This window comes from Pongo pygmaeus, chromosome 18 (assembly GCF_028885625.2).
Source record: "Pongo pygmaeus isolate AG05252 chromosome 18, NHGRI_mPonPyg2-v2.0_pri, whole genome shotgun sequence".
Taxonomy (NCBI): domain Eukaryota; kingdom Metazoa; phylum Chordata; class Mammalia; order Primates; family Hominidae; genus Pongo; species Pongo pygmaeus.
The window spans coordinates 62,236,627-62,256,661 of NC_072391.2; the positions used below are offsets into that span (position 1 = coordinate 62,236,627).

At 38.4% G+C, this 20,035-nt stretch overlaps 1 protein-coding gene across 15 annotated transcripts in view; it reads right to left on the minus strand.

Annotated features, from left to right (window-relative positions):
- Positions 1-277: 277 nt before the first annotated feature.
- CDH11 (cadherin 11) overlaps positions 278-20,035 on the minus strand; it is a 171,988-nt gene continuing 152,230 nt past the window's right edge. For 11 of the 15 annotated variants that reach the window (XM_063655238.1, XM_063655240.1, XM_063655233.1 and 8 more), the window contains 2 exons: positions 4,251-4,502; positions 278-1,597 (listed from right to left, as the gene is read on the minus strand). In XM_063655238.1, the coding sequence (XP_063511308.1) occupies positions 1,101-1,597; positions 4,251-4,502 (749 nt within the window). In that variant the 3' untranslated portion in view covers positions 278-1,100. Of the gene's footprint in view, positions 1,598-4,250; positions 4,503-6,621; positions 18,932-20,035 lie in introns of those variants that run through there. The other 4 variants (XM_063655245.1, XM_063655243.1, XM_063655244.1 and 1 more) reach the window with 1 other exon arrangement.

Genomic DNA, 20,035 nt, shown 5'->3' on the forward strand with positions numbered 1-20,035 from the left:
TAGTTCTTTCACATCCTTCTTTTTTAGAAGTTGTGTGTGAAGAGAAGCCAGGAGGTTAACACCAAGAATGTACAAAAAAGCTTTACATGATGTTACAGAATCTTGTCTGAAAAAACATTTGTAAAACATATTTGATTTTAAATAAACAATCAAAGCAGCGGACAGACTACAACAGATCATAAATAGGGTTATTAAAAGATCACAATTAAATTAGAAATATAAATGGATCATTAGAAATACTTAACGTTTGTTTCAATGTTAAGAATCAAACCCAGAATTAAAAAAGAATCTTTTTTTTTATTTCAAAGGTTGCTTCTTATATTGAAGCTCATATTAAAGCAACAGTACAATGTTCATAAAATATAAGTGTGATGCCGTAACATTTTCTTACATGTCAGAATACTGATATTTGTATGTATACTAAAATAAGAACTTTAAAATTGTACAAATAGATACATTAAAAATGACATAGAAATAGGGCATCTCTCACTGAAACAAGACAGTTATATCTGGCACGTATTAGTTTAAGATGAAAGTAGAAGCAAAAAGATTTACAAGAATCAGCAGTAACAAGATTGATGCTCAAGAGACATAATTGTACATTGTATTGTACATACATTGTATGGGTTTAAGCTGGCTGAATATTATATATTTCAAGTTTAAAAATGCACTACATATAGAGTGTCCAGAGTTTAAGGCGAAATTACAGCTCAGAACTGTTGTCCTTTCTAATTTTGTGGAAGCTTCTTTGACAACTTAAAAAAGAAGAAAGACTTGGATGTTCATAACACATAAACAATTTCCCTTCATCGTCAGTTCTGCGTTAGACTTCTCCTTCACTTAAATATTTTGTATGCCAAGTGTTTTTTTTCTAGCGAAGTTGATAAACAACTTCAATATTTGCCTTTTTGTGAGAAAAGGTATTTCACAGTATTTACCACTTTGATGTCCTCGCAGTTTTATTAAATGTATCCTCTCTGTAAAACTTTGCCTGTTTTAAATGAGCCTTTCCTTGATTTAAAAAAATACCTGTTTACACATCTTCTAGATTCTTGAGAACGCCAGACACAGTTCTTAAGGCCAAATTTGTATCGTTATTGTTAAGAATCATCATCAAAAGTGTCTTTGGAACCATACAAGTCTGCTAGTTTCTTAAAACGAGGTCCCCAGTTCTGTAGATAATCATAGTCCAAGTCTGAATCTGTGGTGGCCGACTCTAGGGAGCTCAGGGACCCGGCCACTGAGCCCCTGCCTTCATAACCGTAGATTTGAATGGAGTCATAAGGAGGAGCCGTGGGGTCATTGTCTGCCTCCTGTATTCTCGTGTTGATGAAGTCATCGACATCCACGCTGTTGGGTGCTGGCCGGAGCCCAGGTCTAGGCATGTACTGATACTCAGGTTTGATGTCTTTGCGGGGGATAAATCCATTGATACCATCAGGATTCTGGAGGGTGGCAATATCAAAGGCTTCTGTGTCTTCTTCCCCACCCCCTTCATCATCATAAGTAATGATGTTCTCACGGACATCTTCTTCCTCAAAGACAATGAGTGGTTCTTTCTTTTGCCTTCTCAGGGTCACAAACAATACTACAATGACTGGAGGGAAAGAAAAAGAAAGTAAGCATTCGGGTTAAGTCCAGTATTCCTGGGTTCTTCTGCCAGAGGAACTCTGATTACCATAAACCATGAGGTAAAAATGCTCAGAACAGGAAACAGTATAGGAAATGAGAGCTTTGCCTGGAATTCCTAAGGATGTGTAAAATTGACCCCTGCCTGGCTCTTCCTCTACAAATGCTGCCATGAAAACATTACACCCAACAACTTGGCATGTTGGGACAATTTTGAACTTTTAACAAATGAATCCAGATACCATTTAGAAGTCACCTTCCTAAGAACTAGGATGATTCTAAATATGTTGATCTGTAGTCTCTTAGAAGTGGCTAATGCCAATTTCTCTTTGCAAAGCAAGGTAGCTGTTTTTCCAAGGTTTAAAAATGAGGACATGCAGAGCCCTCAGGGCCTAACATCTTATAAGGGGTGATGGCTAGCTTCTGCCAATGTCTGAGAAAGAGCATTGGTCCTATACTAACTTAATGGGAAATCTTATCATAAGTGTGGTTGGACTCTCTGTAGCCACCACATAGAGGAAAGGAAGTTTATAAAGACCCCAAGAAGACAAAATCTTCTGTTTATTTTAACATAGGAAAATAGCATGAGCTGGAACCCCAGATAAAGCAATCTCATGTCTTCCCTGGGAGAGGGGGGTTCCATTAAGCTTGGGCAACCTAGGAGGGGTGATCAGAGTCATTTATAAGAAAAGTTCAGGCACAGTTTAATTCTTCATTGATTCCCTCTTTTCCCCAAGAGGCTTCTACAATATTCCATTAGAAGGCTGTCCCATACACTCAGCAAGGCTGAAGAAAATGTTTGTGGCTGAATATGGCACTCCACTGAGCACCCCTCTGGCTCCACTATTGCTCTGAGAAGCAGGGATGAGAGATTGTACTTGCCCTGGACTTCGTGTGGCTCCCAAAGCTCTGTGCTTTGTTCTTGTGGGCACTTTCACTCGCACAGACCACTCCTTTTCACTTTCTCTGCTTAGCGGACTCTTTTTTGCTTTCATCATGGATACATTTCCTGGCCTGCCATCCTGACACCAGAAAGGACTACTGGCACCTTTTTCATGCACCAGCCTGGCCCTGTTCTTATCCTCATTATAATATTTATCACATGATTTACACATCTGTTTCCACTTCTATTAACTTTCTAGGGCTTTTGTATTTTACTTCCTCTGTTTGAAATATTCATCTATCCAAGCCTCTGTCCTCAGCTGGACAACTCTCAGCAGCCAACCTGTATGTCACATCCTCCAGGAAGATTTCTTTGACCTTCCCAGGCAATGTTAGGTGCCTTTTTTTTTTTCTTTTTTTTTTTGAGACAGAGTTTTGCTCTTGTTGTCCAGGCTGGAGTGCAATGGCACCATCTTGGCTCACCACAAGCTTCGCCTCCTAGGTTCAAGCGATTCTCCTGCCTCAGCCTCCCAAGTAGCTGGGATTATAGGCATGCACCAACACACCTGAATAATTTTGTATTTTTAGTAGAGACGGGGTTTCTCCATGTTGGTCGGGCTGGTCTTGAACTCCCAACTTTAGGTGATCGGCCTGCCTCTGCCTCCCAAAGTGCTGGGATTACAGGCGTGAGCTACCGCACCTGGCCCATGTCAGGTGCTTTCTACTCTGTCCCCCAACCATCTTGTGTTCATGTCCCTATTATAGCACCCACCATGTGCCTCTTCATGCATACTTTCCTTGACATTCTGTGAACCTGTCGAGCACAGAGATCTCATAGACTTCTCTTTATCCCTCAGGACCTAACATAGGGCCTGTTGCCCAGAGAATACCCAATAACTATTTGCTGAATTGAATTCACTGGCTTTTTCCCATGGAGTAAAGCTCCATGAATTCATTTGAGGTAGGACCAAGCATCATGGGAAAAGTGTAGGTTTGGTGTCAGACATGCATAGGTTTGAATCCTGATTTGGTCAGTCACTAGTTCTGAGACTTTGGGATAAAATGATCTTCCTGAGGCTCAGCAATGGCATATGTTCTGAGTACCAGCACATGGCTTTTCTACAGAATAAACCACAGGTGAGACAGAAGTGAAGAAGAGGAGCACCTAAGCAGGGGCAGGTGCAGGAAAAGCTTCCAAGGGGTACCCATGAGCTGAGGTGTTAGAACAGATGTTATATATGATAATTAGTGGAGGGGTTAGAGTCCTGCTTCTTCCTTCTTCCAGTTCCCGAGTCTTTCCTATGCTGTCTTTTGCTCCTTCTTATGCGCCTAATGTCCCTAAACCTTATTATTTCTCTTGTGAGACAAAACCATTGTTAATACACCATGTTTCTGCCCAAATTCCTCTTATGCCAAACCTTCTCTGATGTCCCTGAAGCCCCCTAGTGGCTCCTGCTATACAGCCCTGTGATGGCCCGGCAAAATGCTCATCATGACCTTCCCTGTTCTCTGCTGGAATTCAATTGTCTGCTCTCCCCAGTATTCCATCAAATGCACGAGGCAGACATCTCCCATCTCGCCCCCGCAACCCCCACTCCTCCCCCGTACCCCACTTCTTAAACTGTGTCGACAGTCATAACAGGGTCCTGGTTACCAGCCTGTATTTGAGAAGCGTGTGTTTCAAGGAGGGGCATCCGGTTGCCTGGCCTTTCCTGCAGGGGACCAGAAAGCGCCCTTACCCAGGAGAATGACGATGCAGGCGAGGATGGCGATCAGCGCTCCTGTGCTAAGGCCGGCGTTCAGAATGTAGGCCTCTGCGTTGCAGGAGAGCAGTGCCCCGTTCACGTCGCACCCGCAGACTTTGATGGTGAGGGTGTTGGTGCTACTCATGGGCGGGATGCCGCCATCGCTGATCACTATGGGCAGAAGGTACAAGTCCTGCTTCTGCCGACTGAACCCTCCACGCCGGGCGTACACGCCTGCTGTGTTATCTGCAGAAAGAGGGGAGACAGGCCGTGCGCCAAGTCAAGACCATTGGAATCACAGGGGCTCTCTGCTCGGCAAATTTGAGGGCACTCTCTTATCATAAAGGTTAACCACCAGAATCCTTCTTACTTGTTCTTTCATCTAAGTATCTGCAGAAGCCACAGCCATTTGGCATGATCACGAAACAAGCTATCTGCCTTTTGGAATAAATCTCAGAAACAGGCTCTTTTGGATTTGGTAGGGAATTTCCACTGAAGAATGGGCAAGAGCCAAGCAGAAAATGGTGTGGCCGGCTTGCCAGTGAAGGGATTTCCCCCAACACCCTCAGCCACCCGGTTAAACATGTCATTCCTCCTACTTAGAATGATTTGAAGTTTGTTGCTCACATGACTCAGCGCACTTCTGCCTGCATGGTGGACGATCAGGTATTATTTCCCTCACCTAGACTTCACTTTGCCTTCCAGGCTCACATCCTACGTTTTCTCACAGAAAATGGTGCGGCAGGCTGCCACTGAAGGAAATTCCCTTTAAAGGCAAGCCTGCCACACCATTTTCTGCTGGGCTATTGTTCCTTCTTGAAATGCCACAAGAAAGCATGAGCTTCAGCAATCTACTCTATGTTAGCACACGAAATATTAATAATTAAATATTCAAGTGTGTGTGAGAAAAAAAGTTTTTTTCCTATGTGCAAACTTTCTACTTTATGACAAGCGTTTAGCCAATTTTTGTTTGTATATATTTTAAAAAAAGAAATTCCAAGTCCACCTTCAAACCTTACGCAAACTGTGAATCCACTCATTAGTCATGAAAATATACATGCTTTAAAGAGAGGAACTATTTTATAACCCTTGCAGGAGATTTATGGTTTCTTTAAAACCCCAACACCATCAGCCACCCAATTAAACATGTCACTCCTCCTGCTTAGAATGATTTGAAGTTTGTTGCTCACATAACAAAACACAGCGCACCTCTGCCGGCATGGTGGATGATCAGATATTATTTCCCTAACCTAGACTTCACCTTGCTTCCCAGGCTCACCTCCTACATTTTCCACATGGACCAGTTCAGCCTGACATGAAGAATTTTCTTCTGTCCCCCAAGAATGCCACACTCTTCCATGTGCCTGGTCTTTTTATCCACTGCTGTCTTGCTCAAAATAACTGTTCCTTTTATCATAACAGTTGTACTTCTCAGGCCTCAAAATGTAATTCAAAAGTCATCTCTTCAGGGAGACCATCCAAGACCTCTCCCATCATCTCTTGTGTGACCCACCACACTGTATATTCATATAGAAATACATAACCTACTCTTCTGTCATGATTTGTTGACATAACCACTTTGACCTCTGTGAGACTGTGAACTTCTTGAGAATAGGGGATTTTTGTCTGATTCATCTCAGTCTCTCCAGGGCCAGAAACACAGCAGACATTCAATAAATATTTGTTGAACAAATGGCATAACCGTGTTCTGGGAAGGATTTAACCAAAATTCCAGATGTTGACTTTTCTGTATTTCCCAATCTTTTGTAGCCTCTGCCCCCAAAATACTTCCTCATCATGTTTTCTCTACCAGCCGCAACTAATTTTCTAAGGTTTAATTTCTAATGGGAAAGCATTGGTATTATATAACAGTTGAAATTTTTAACATGTTCCATCAAATTACACATAAATGCATACACACACACACACACACACACACATACACACACACTGAACTTCTGGTATGGCCTGCCTCTGTTTGTGGGTTAAGAATCAGAGTTTATAGCAATATGAATATTATGACTAGCATCACGGCCCAATAGCTGGTAGGCTTTAAATAGGTTGACAGGATTTTGAATTAGCTCCTGTAGTAGGGAAAAAAAATCTCAGAATTTCAAAATTATTTAATATATTTTAGGTTAAAGAAAATGTATAATTTTCCCTTGGTATCTGCAGGGTATTGGTTATAGGACCCTCCCCTGAATACCAAAATCCAGGGATGTTCAAAGTCCTTATATACAATGGCACAGTATTTGCATATAGCCTACACATATTCTCCCATCTGTGTTAAATGATCTCTAGATTACTTATAATACCTAATATCATGTAACAGCCATGTAAATAGTTATGATAATGTAGTTTCAAATTTTGTATTATTTTTCATTGTTGTATTACAATTTTTTGCTGTTTTCTGTTTTTCTCCCCAAATATATTTGATGTTTGGTTGGCTGAATTCACAAACGTGGAACCCATGAATATGGAAGGCCTACTACAATTTATTTTTTGTTAGATATATATATATGGCAGATTCAGTCTTATTTAGGGATGAGCAGAAATTCTGAGTATTGCAGATTGTGAGGTTTTGTACTCTCTGGCTCTCGTAGACCTGATATGACCAGTTCTCTGTCCTTCACTGCCAACATTTCTTCCAAAACAACACAGAACAGCCAGCCCTCAATTCTGTATTTTCTGAATTTTGTATGATTGACATACATTTCTCTTATCACTGGGGAAAATTATACAAAAATTGTACATACTATGAAATAGGATAAAAAAATAAAAGTAAGCTAGTCATGTAAAATAGTAAGTGAAAATGCAGTCACCTGACTATTCTTTCCTGCTCTAGGCTTTACATACCATTGTTCCATACTTAGCAATTACAATAAAAATTACATATCTATAATAAATTAATTCAAAATATATTTTCTCTTCTTGTATATGTTTTCATAGTTAAATTAGACTCTCACAAATTGAAAGTTACAATAACTACTCCATTTTAATGATCTGAAATGTCCATGTCATCATGGATAAAAATAAATGTTAAAAATTTAATTGAATTTCTAGGTCAAAGAAAACTCTTTGATATGGGTGACATGCCCAGCAGATGACTTGCTTGGTTTACACATTTGGTCCTACTCTGTTATCCATAGTGTTATGGCTGGAGAGTATGGGAACAGATTATTTTTATTTTTATAAACTTGTGGAAATCATAATTTAAAATCTATTCTTCAATGTGCCATCCAGGCAGACCTGCACTTCCAGATCACAGCAGGTTGGGTTACGGAAGAAGGTAATTGAAACTCAAACACCAATGGAAAATATGGATCTGGGCATGACATTGGCACATGAATTCAAGATGTTTCATATTCTGAACAACTGAGTCCTCTCTGACACACAGAAACCACTATGTAAAAGCTCATCAAAGTACCCAGCTGACCAAACCATTTACAATCTCTGAGTGATAGATCAGTAGGATTGCAAGAACTTTTCAAACCTCTGCTATTAAAACATGCATTACATATGGATTTTAAGATCAGTTCAAGAAGTGGGACAGAAACGGACTAAGGCTTTCTTTCTGGGTGAATACTAATTATCTGCTTTCAACTGGGTAACTTTTCCCATCTAGAGCCCCATTTGTTCATCTTTAAAATTAGGAGACTTATTGATAGCAAGCATCCCTCATGGGGTTGTTAAGCAACTAAATAACATGATAGAAATCAGTGTTTATCCTCTGTGTTGTGCTTCCAGAAGGCTCAGGGGATCCCTCTACCAGAAAACTGAACACATATTACTGAGATCCTCCAGGGCTGGTGAGCTGGTAAAGGTGAACACAGTGGGTAGGAGACGTGTCTAGCAGCCTGGTTTGGCATTTAGGTGGTCTGTGTTGCTTGAGTCAATAAAATATTCCCCCTTTAGATCCAGGTTGTTCCAGGACCAATGGGAGTGCGAGCCTTCTCTCAGAAGTGGCATTTCTGAGTGGTATTTCGGTATCACGGCCTGTCCTTCTTGTGATCCACTCTGATCACTGATCAGAAATGTCACTATGGCCTGGCATGGTGGCTCATGCCTGTAATCCCAGCACTTGGGAGAACCTGGCGGGCAGATGACTTGAGGCCAGGAGTTCCAGACCAGCCTGGCCAAAACAGTAAAACCCCCTCTCTACTAAAAAATAAAAATAAAAAATAAAAATAAATAAATAAAAAGACCAGGCACGGTGGCTTACGCCTGTAATCCCAGCACTTTGGGAGGCCGAGGCGGGCAGATCACGAGGTCAGGAGATCAAGACCATCCTGGCTAACACGATGAAACACCATCTCTACTAAAAATACAAAAAATTAGCCGGGCGTGGTGGTGGGTGCCTGTAGTCCCAGCTACTCGGGAGGCTGAGGCAGGAGAATGGCATGAACCCGGGCGGCAGAGCTTGCAGTGAGCCGAGATCACGCCACTGCACGCCAGCCTGGGCGACAGAGCAAGACTCCATCTCAAAAAAAAAAAAAAAAAAAAAAAAACAACAACAACAAAAATAAACAAAAAAAATTAGCTGGGTGTGGTGGCGCATGCCTATAATTCCAGTTATTCAGGAGGCTGAGGCAAAAGAACCTGGGAGGTGGAAGTTGCAGTGAGCCGAGATTGTGCCACTGCACTCCAACCTGGGAGACAGAATGAGACTCTGAATCAAAAAGAAAAAAAAATCCACTATGGGTTGGTATGGTGGTTCACACCTGTAATCTCGACACTTTGGGAGGCTGAGATGGGAGAATCGTTTAAAGCCAGGAGTTCTAGACCAGCCTGGGCAACATAGCGAGACCTTGTCTCTAAAAAAATAAAAAGTTAAACAATTATTCAGGTGGGGTGACCAGCATCTATAGTCCCATCTACTTAGGAGACTGACGCCAGAGGATCGCTTGAGCCCAGGAGTTCAAGGCTACAGTGAGCTATAATAGTACCACTGAACTACACCATGGCTGACAGAATGAGATCCTGTCTCTAAAAAGATGGAAAAAAAATAGCCACTATGGTCAGGAACTTCATGAAAAACAAATCTGGACACACAAATAGAAATATAAACAAACTAACAACAATAACAAAACCCCTTTACTAGAAACCAATTTTTCACCCATATTTGACTACATATTAGCTTTCAACTCCCTATCCATCTTTGAGTGGGTCCCCTTGCATTGGACATATGCATTACCGAGGTTTATGGATAACCCAAGAAAAAAAGAGGTTCAGTGAGGACATATTTCCAGGAAAGTGTCAGATTGGCTCCAGGTTAATAAGATAAACAGAAAAAGACAAATATTCCATCAATTTTAAAATTTCCATAGAGATTTCCTAGATCTTTTTCTCATATAAAGAGTCTAAGAAGCAAAAAACTCAATCTTTGGGGTCAAACAGACCTGGGTTTGAATCTTGAATCTTGTACATATTAATTGCCTGACTTTAAACATGTTATCTACGTGTTTTGATTTTCCATGTTGTCATCTGTGAAACTAATAATTTTAGGTTAAATTTGATTCCATTCATAAAGCTACTTAGCACAGTTGCCAGCCTGTTGGCGATGATCAGTAAATATTAATTCTTTTCTGGAAGTTCTTCTCTTTGAGCAGTAGACTAATGAGGAAGAGAAACTTATTGGCAAAGGAGGAAAGTGAATTCTTGGACATGTCATTGTAGCTCTGAATGTAATTGCCTATGTAGAAGGACTCTTCATTCAAAGGTAAGAAAGTATTTCATATTCTTCAGTCATGGGCAATATATTTCCTACGACAAGAAAATGTTTTTCAAGCATCTTGGGTTTTGATCTTGACACCAGTGTTCTCATCCCTGGCTACAGATATGTAACCAGTTGTGTGTTTTCCCCCACTTAGGCCAAAACTTGCAAATAGGGCCATTAATTACCAGAATATGTCATGCACAAAGTGTAGTGTTTCTATTAATGGAAAAACGAATTCAGGCTTCTAAGTTTTAGTCCAACCTGGACTCCTAATTGCATGCTGCTTTTACTTGTACACTTTTTCATTATACAAATACAATATAAAAGTTCCTGATAATGATGATCTCCATGGTACCAGTTGGGGAATACCAATATAGGGGTTATGATGATGATGTAGCCCAATGAGGAAATATATAAGACTGGCAATCAAGGGGAACATTAAGATGGGGAGAGAAAGAAGACCTTGATAGACTGCACTGGGTGACAACCCTGCATTAGCCAAAAAAATAAAAAAGGAAAAAATTAAAAGCGGATCAAGTGGGCAATATATGGACCAGCTCCGGCATATTGAAAACTTGAAAACAGGAAGCACCAAAGCAAAGGACCAGGACCCTCTGCCCTCATCATGGTGTCAGGAGAGAGGCTTATCCCAGGGCGACGGCATCAGTCACCCAGCAGCTTCCCTAAGGCTCTGCAGATGCTCTTCCTTACCAGTCCTTTTCCTCTGTCCATCTCTTCTCTGAAGCTAAAAAATCCTCACAGCTCAACCTGATCAGAGACATTCTATCTTATGAAAAAGGCCACAGGGCACTTCAGTCTGAGGATCCTCTCTGTAGACTGCTGGAAAACCGAGAATGTAGGCCAAGACTTGCTCCCAGGGAGGTATTTTGCTCACTGCTGACCCAAATCTGCCTACTCTACATTTCTTCCCAAACCTCAGAGAGGAAGTAGATCTATCTACCACATGAAAAGCTCCCATACACTTGAAGACAGGCATTCAGTCACTAGCAGAATAATCATTATTTGATTATTTTGCTCTTGCCTACACCACTTTCCTTAGAAATGTGGCAATAGCTCTGTCAAGATAATGGAAAAAATATTCCTGTGCCCACACATGCCCGTGCACACACACACACACCCATCTATATATATATATACACACACACACATATATATATACACATAAATAAGCACATACATAAAATTTATATATAGTGTGTGACTAAAATTTCTTAGTAGAGTTATAAGCGTCAATAATTTCAGAAGTATAGCTGACATACAATTACAAAAGGCATCATTTGAGCATTTAGTTATTTTGATTTCTTTACACTTATTTACATTTGTGAATTTTGAAAAATTAATTTTAAGTTTTGATGTCAGTCAACGTTTACCATCTTCAATCCAGGGGACTAAAATAATGGAAATTTCATAGAACATTTTTAGAAGTTTGTGACAATACACTGCTGATGTTACTACTGATCAACGATGAACTTACTAGTCTGTGTGTACACCTCTATTTTCTTGCCTTTCTGAATACCCTGTGAGCTCTCTACCTACCTGTACACATCACTGCATAGTTTGTACATTTCACAGCCCATCGTGACTGAATGTCTGACCTCTTCACCAGACAATAACCTCCTTGAGGGAAGGGGCCTTGTCTTATTTAGCTTTTCAGTCGTCTTTGTGCATTTAGGCATTTAGCACTGTTGTGTGTGTTGACAGAATAAATGGCTGAATGCTGTGCTTTCCAATGCATTTCATATCAGTCCGACTTTTCCACACAGTCAGAGTTTACTGATTCATTATCTCACAGTCCATTTCTAGTTCCCATCTTCTCCAACTCCTTCTAATGTTGCTTATATTTATATTGCGGATTTTGCTTTTGCTAAATATCTTTATCTTGCTATCTTATTATTCTGTTATTATTCTGTAAATTGAAGCAAATTTAACTAAGCAACATTGATTGAACTGCTAATATGGGCAAACGCTGTTGTTTGTTACTTTTACATACATTATCCCAAACATTTTTTCAAACTGTGCAAAGATTATAATGACCCATATCTTAGAGGAAACAAAACTGAGAAACTAAGAGGGAAGCAATTTCTCACAAGCACATGGAAAATAACAGAACTAGAATTTGAAGTCCTCTAGGTTTCATTGAATTTTATAAGCACATAACTGACCCCGGAACACTGATATTATTGCATTCCAATTAAACTAGTTTTTTTTTAAATATCCACAATAGGTTGGTTAATTAGTTGAATTCCATCATAGCCTATAATTAGACCAAAAAAAAAAAAAACTCAGTTTCTAGACTCAGTTTCTAGATAAAAGAACAGTTCTTAGAAACCTAAGAATTTTTGCGGCAAAGAGACCCACAAACAATCAGGGGTACTCATTCAACAGCTGTTCCCATAGCGTTTCCAGACACAGACATACACACACAAACATACACCCTTCACAAACAAACCACTGTGAAAGAGGCAAGAAGAAACCTATTACTTTCCCAATATTTTGAAATAAAGGATATGCTACAATAATGCAAATTCTATAAATGATGAGCCTTAACATACTAATGAAAATAATTGACCAAGACTCTGATGGCTGTAATGTCTCCTAACTGAATTAGGGAGCTACACACCACTGTTCTTCCAATTATTACCTTTTGTACTGAGGAATCTGCAAAACAAGAAGGACAATAAAGAGTAACATGATAGAAATACTTGCCTGTGTGCATGTGAAATTCAAGCATGTGTGTATGAGATATCGAAGTATGCAGTTTGTTAGCATTAAGAGACTTTTCATTGTCACGTTTAATCACATTTCTTAAAATCAACTCTGCTTTCACTTATGTTTGATAATAATTTTCTCCTTGCTGGTAGGGTAAATGGAGAGAAAAGAACATACTGCCCAAGTATTTCTTAGTTTAAGACACAGAAAACTACCAAGAGATTCAGGGGGATATTGACATTTAGGGTCTTTAAGCTAACTAGTTAAGTCAGTGACCACATGCAACCTTGAAAGAATGATGTTTGATCTACCAAGATCTATTTATTTTGTTGTTGTTGTTGGGTTGAGGAGAGAGTGGGTTCAAAGATAAACTCTGTTCTGTGTGAGACAAACTGCAGCAACGAATTTTAGGCAGAAAAGAAACATGATTATTTACACAAGTGAAAATGGCAGGGCATTAACAGACATCTGCCATTTTGATCTCCCAACAGAGCATCTTCCATATTGGAGCAATTAAGGGTGAAAAATACATCCTACAAAAATCTGTTTGGCTATCTTTAAATTATGAAAGTGGAAAATCAGAAGCATATTTGCATGCTAGTTTGTGCTGCTCATAAAAAATGTCCTTAGTTTAGGGGGGAAAAACAGAAAGAAAGGCATTTATTTGCCAACTGTTTTAATCTAAGTGAATCTGTCTTGCCTATCCTTACTAAACCAACACTGCTTTCCATGCAAACATTTGGTTGTTTATTTATTTATGTCTTTGCTTGCCTGCTTTCTTATTTTTATTTTTTTTTTAAGCAGTGCAAACTCAACTCTGAATGTTTCAGTGCTCATTGATCTGCCACATGGCCCATCTTGGATATTACACTTGCAAAACTAATACATTAGAGGGTCATCTCATTCTGGCCCCTAACCCTAGGTCTCCAATATAATTTCGTGGAAAAGTAAATGAATGAATGGATGAAAGAATGGAAGGGCTGGGTGATGGGGTACTGACTTCTTTAGAATATTCTGGCATCAAATGATTTGTTCTCTTTTTCATCCTGGAGCTTATTTCATGACAGATTCATTCTTTCCATAATAATAACTAATTCCTAAAATTTTTGAAGAAGATTATGTGTTATGAAGTGTTTTCTCATCCACTCCTTTACTTTTAATTTATGCATTTAATCAACCCACTTTTCTTAAGGGTTGGGATACTGGCCTCACAGAGCTCAGATTCTAGTGGGAGACAAAGAAATGTATTATATGATTAGAATTCAGAGTGATAAGAAAAATTGAGGTTAGGGCAGAATTCCTGGAGCACTAGAAAAAAGCAGCCCAAATGGTCTGAGATGTTAGGCCAGAGGTCACCTAAGAGATGACTTTATGTACAGTGAGACTTAAAGGAGGAGGGATAGACAGGGGAAGTAAATTCCCTGCACATGGACATGTGAGAGCATGGCATATTTCAGAAACTTGACATGGTTTCAAGTTTCTGAATCCTAAGATTTAAGGTAGCAAGAGAAAGGAGATGGTAGAGGTAAAGTGTACAAGGAGTAAAGCATGGAATGTCTTGCTCACTAAGCTATGGAGTTTCAGTTAAATACATAGGAAATGGAGAGGCAGGAAAGAATTTAAAAAAGAGAGAGAGAGAGGCATTGTCGGGTTTGTTTATTGAGGACTGAGTGAAGTGGGGGCAAGGATGGAGTCAGACAGACCAGTTTGGAGGTCACCATGTAGTTACAGCTTCTCTGTGGGTAACTCTATTCACGGTAACTATCAAAATTAGTTGTGCTTTCATGATATAACTAACTTTGCTGGATGTGCTTTTGGGGATTCCCTGACATCAGATTTATATTCACTGTGAAAGTCTACTTTTAGGATGCTTCCTGGCACTGAGTTTTTCATCTTTTCATGATTATAGAAGGATGGAAAGAAGAGGCTGTCATAGGGAACCTAAGAAATATCTAGAATTTGACGAAAGCCACACTGACACTAACTAGAGAAGAAGCATCAAGGACGGAGAAGGCCAAATCAAATAGGGAAGGGGCTTCATGGTATACAAAAGGCTACTCTTAAAATGGATTTACTTGAAAATCTCGAGTATTTTTGTTGTCGTTATAATAGAAACTTATTGAAAACTCCTAAAATTTTCCTTGGCTCCTCAAGTGACAGAAAAACATCCTGATAGCCACGTAACCCCATGATCTGATAAACCTTCAATTCTAATTGAGATGGCCCATTGTAAAGCATGTAGCCCTGGGGTTCTGAGATCCTGGGATGCATTCCAATTTTGGTACCAGTTTTTAGTATGTCAGTGCCTTTATCTCTCAAATTGGCAGCTCAATTCATATAGTGTAATAATTTACAACTGTTTTATAAATTATTATTAGGATTAATTATATATCAAATATTCAGATATTAATATTAAAATTGTTCCCCCTTTAGAGATGAAGAGCAAAGCCAAGCCTTTCATCTCTAGGCCTTGCTTTTTCCTCTGTATCTTATCAAATGATTGTTGTTTGGAATAAGAGGTTTGAAAATTAAAATTATGAAGTTAATATTAGAATATTGTATTTATAATTACCAGGTCATTAGGTCAGCAGACAAAGCTATACTATCTTCTTGTTAGAATTAAAAAAATGTAATAAACGTTAAACATTTATTTTTTAGTAACACAACAATGTAAAGGAAGTTCTCTCTCTCTCTCTCTCTCACACACACACATACACACACACACACACACACACACCCCAAAACACAAATCTTAACAAATCTTAATTTTAATCTAACACTCAGTATGATGTTTAATGATGAAACTCGAGAACTAATTTCCCTATTAAAGTAATAAGTAAACCAAGAATGGCCATTACTATTGTTATGATACAGCACATATTTGAAAAGTGTAAATCTATGCAATTAGATGAAAAACAAGTATTTTAAAAGATGAAACAAATTGCCATTAATTTTTATGTAGTTATTGCTCTAGAAAACCCAGGAAAATCAGCTAAGTTATATCACTTTGTAACAATTCCCAATAGTAAATTAATAAAACAGTTATAACTTACACTAAAAATAGTGACTAAGAAAATAAAATTAGAACAGATGCAGTCCAGTCTGATACATAAGAAGCTTGGAAGTCACCTCTCTATCCAAATAAAAAACCAAACAAACTATAATATTAGCAACTTTTCCTAGATTCATAAGAGAATTGAGTTTACAGGGAAAAGAGCTGTCCCCAAATTGGAGACACACGAGTAGATACAGAGAATCGAACTTACTAGATTAGGAACCAACAAGCAAAAACTTCCTCAGGAACCAGTGCTGGGCTCCAAATTGATGGAGGCCCAGTGTGGAGAAGTTAGAAGCTCTAGGGGAACCCAGTCACAGGACCTCCCCCGTGACCCCCTACCACACACATGCAAATGCACGCTTTTGTGATTTTTACCCTCAGGAACTCTACCTGGTTCTCACAGTGAATATTAGAGAAAAATTCCCTCATCCTATCAGTAGGGGGAGGGAAAAAGGAACCATTTTGAAATACGCCAGAGCATTCTGTTCTTAACGAGGTCTGATCTTAGAAAACACTTTTAAAGGAAAACTAATCTTCTGGGATTTTATCAGAGACTAACTGACCTGGGGAAAAGAAACTTCCAACTCTAGGCCATCCCAGGTAACCTGTCCCAGCAAAGGAGGGAGAAAAAAACAACTAAGGAGCACTTGTGAAGTTTACAGTTCAGAGGCACAAGCTTACCAAAAACTGAGGCCCAGTCGTAGGACTGTGGAATGCTAGCCCTTCTTTAACTTACTATCACATTGTTAAAGGCTTATTTATAGCAGTTCCTGTTACCCACAACACTATTTCCGTTATGAAGAAAAAAATTACAAGGCATACTAAAGGCAGAACAAAAAATCCTACAATTTGAAGAGACAGAGAAAATATCAAAACCAGGCACGCATATGACAGAGATGTTGGAATTATCCAGCTGGAAATTTAAAACAACTGTGATTAATATGCTAAAGTCTTTAATGGATAAAGTGGACAACATTCAAGAACAGATGGGCAATGTAAGCAGAGGGATGGAAATTCTAAGAAAGACCCAAAAGAAACGCTGGAGATAAAAACATCAACAGAAATAGAGAATGCCTTCAATGGGCTCCTTAGTGGACTGGACGCAGCTGAGGAAAGAATCTCTGAGCTTGAGGATAGATCAACAAAAACCTCTAAAACTATAAAGCAAAGAGACAAAAGACTGAAAAAATAATAACCCAGAATATCCAAGAACTATGGAACTATAAAAGGTGTAATATATATGTGATGATAATACCAGAAAGAGAAGAGAGAAAGAAACAGAAGAACTATTTGAAACAGTTATGACAGAATTTCTCCAAATTAATGTCAGATACCAAACCACAGATGCAGAAAGCTCAGAGAACATCAAGCTGTATCAATGCCAAAAAGAAAGTCCCTACACCTAGTCATATCATATTCAAACTACAGAAAAATCAAAGATTTTAAAAAAATGCTGAAAGAGGTCAGGAGAAAAAAATCCACCTTACCCGAAGAGGAATAAAGATAAGAATTACATCCACCTTCTCAGAAATCATGCCAGCAAAAAGAGAATAAAATGAAATAATTAAAGTATTGAGAGAAAAATACTTACCAACCTAGAATTCTCTAACTACCAGAATTATCCTTTAAAAGTGAAGAAGAAATACTTTTTCAGGCTAGCAAAAATGGAAAAAAAAATTGTTGCCAGTAGGCCTGCCTTGTAAGAAATGTTAGAATAAGTTCTTTAGAGGGAACAACATGGGTCAGAAATCTGGATATACGGAGAGAAAAGAAGAGCGTGGAAGAAGGAATAAATGATGAAGAAACAGACACTTTTATTTTTCTTATATTTTAATTGACCTAACACACAATAATTTGTTCACAGTAATAATTGCAACAATGTATTTGACTAGGTATGCTTATTCATATATACAGTCATGAGTCGCTTAGTGACAGGGAAGCATCCTGAGAAATGCATTGTTAGGAGAGTTCCTCCTGTAAACGTAGTGTACTTACACAAACACAGATGATTCATCTGTGACCAGCCCAGGCTGGTCTTGAACTCCTGAGCTCAGGCAATCCACCTGCCTCAGCCTCCCAAAATGCTCTAGGAATTTATCCTAAAAGAATAATTAGATATTTGGCGAAGGTGTGGAAAATAATATACGTACTTACAGTCAACTGATATTATATATCCTCATAGTTGAAGTTAGAAAGACAACTTGAAAATATTGACATACATATATTGATTTGTATCACATACTATTAAGTGGGAAAATAAGTGGACATATATTTTACAGTTGCTTTTCTTTTTGATTTTTAAGAAAAGAAATGTATGCAAAGAAAGGATAAACAAATAGCAGTGACTGTTTCTGGGTAGCCTATTATCAAGTTATTTTAATGTTTTAATATCATTTTTGCTAGTTTGTATTTTCCAATTTTCCTGCAAGAAATAGGTATTAATTTTGTAATAGAAGCAAATTATAAACTTCTTTGCAAATATATTTTACTACAATTATTATGGCTGTGATTAAAGTGAAAATTGAAGAACCTTGTCCTGTTCTGTTCATACATTCCCTAGAACTCTAGATTAATCCATAAATTAAATTTCAGAATTTGCCTCTTCTGAGGATTGTTATTATCGACAATAGGATAAACAAAGACTTTTGAAATGAATTAACTAGAAGAGACATGAGCTTTATATTTATTTTACAGTGTGCCATGTACAACCAACAAGGCCCTCCAAATATTTAGATTTAGTTTTTGCACTTATTGCTGTGTGACCTTGGGCAAATCACTGACCCTTCTGATGTCTCATATTCTTTCTTTATCTGAAAATCGGATAAAAATATACCACCTGCCTGCCCTATGCGGTTGTTTGAAGAATTAGGTGAAACAATGACATGAGAAGGTTTTATAAACCAGTTAAGAGCTACATAAAAGAGAAATAATATCTCAGTCTTTTTTTTTCTTTGCACTTTTCTCATCCAATACATATTTCTTGTGATTTAAGAGATGCCACATGCCTATTATTTTCAAAGTAAATGCATCTCAAAACCTGGGTGGACCAGCTCTTCATCTGCCCAAACAGCACCATTCCTGATATTAATAGCCCAAGATGGACTTAAATGTTGAAGAATCATCCAGTGTTCTATTTTCCTGCTGCCTGCTGAGTCGGCTTTGAAGCTCAGGCTGCAGAATGGAATAAGATAAAATGAAATAAAAAGCTTGTGTGTATTAAGATGGCTTTTCCTCTTATATTTCTAAAAACGCCGAATGCTTATGCCAGAGTTTAGGCAAACACAATATGATTATTTATTTATATGGCATAATGGAAGTAAACTCTCAAGGAGAAAGAGACTTGATGCTTTTACTCAGCATGATATAAACCATTATCTCATGTTTTCTATGGAAAGCAGTCGCAGCCGAGAAATTTGGTAACTCAGTAGGCTATTAATAGGATATGGAATGTGATTACTCCTTTTGGATTACTTCAATATGTAATTACTTTTAGGAGTTAGTAGAAAGAAACTCTATTAAATGATAATTATAGGACTATATTTGCTTTAAGGTTCTGTAATAGCTTTAAACATGGGAGTTTTCATTAACTGTTTGCCATAGTTAATAGAGTAATTTTTCTTAAAAAGTAGCAATTTCCTGCAAAAATAGTAGCTCAACAGTGATATTAGTCTCTTATAGGAGAGGGCAGGGGAGATGAATTGTTCAGTAGATTGGCTCATCTAGGGTTATATAATCTCCTTGAAAAATACAGATGGTATCTGCAAAGTATTGTGACAAAGTAAAATACTTATAACTCCCTAGAGAACAATATGTCTTAGTATAATGTTTTCAGAGGTTAACAGCAACTAAATATGATTGCACATATAAAAAGAAAACATACAGGGCAGGTGATGGAGGCAAAGTTATCACAGCAGTGAAAGCTTAGTAAAGGTCCTGTTTGTGGGTGCCCCATGATAAACAGTAATATTGCTAGGAATACAGCCCCAGGAGTTAGACCTCCAGTGTAGGTTGAGAATTGCATCAATACAGATAAAAGATTGACCACAAATATTTGAGAAGCTAGACAAAAGATGGTGGCTAAGAGTCATATGAGAACATCTGAGTTTTCTGGGCAACCGAATCAATCTCTTCACTGTTGTTAAAACTAAATCCATTATGCAATATATTGTTACAAGAATTTCTTTGTTAGAAAACTGATATAAGCCTAAGCTGAAAAAATATAGCAGTCTGTCAATTCAAGGTGAAACTGGAAACAAATTTGAGAATGCAGAAAAT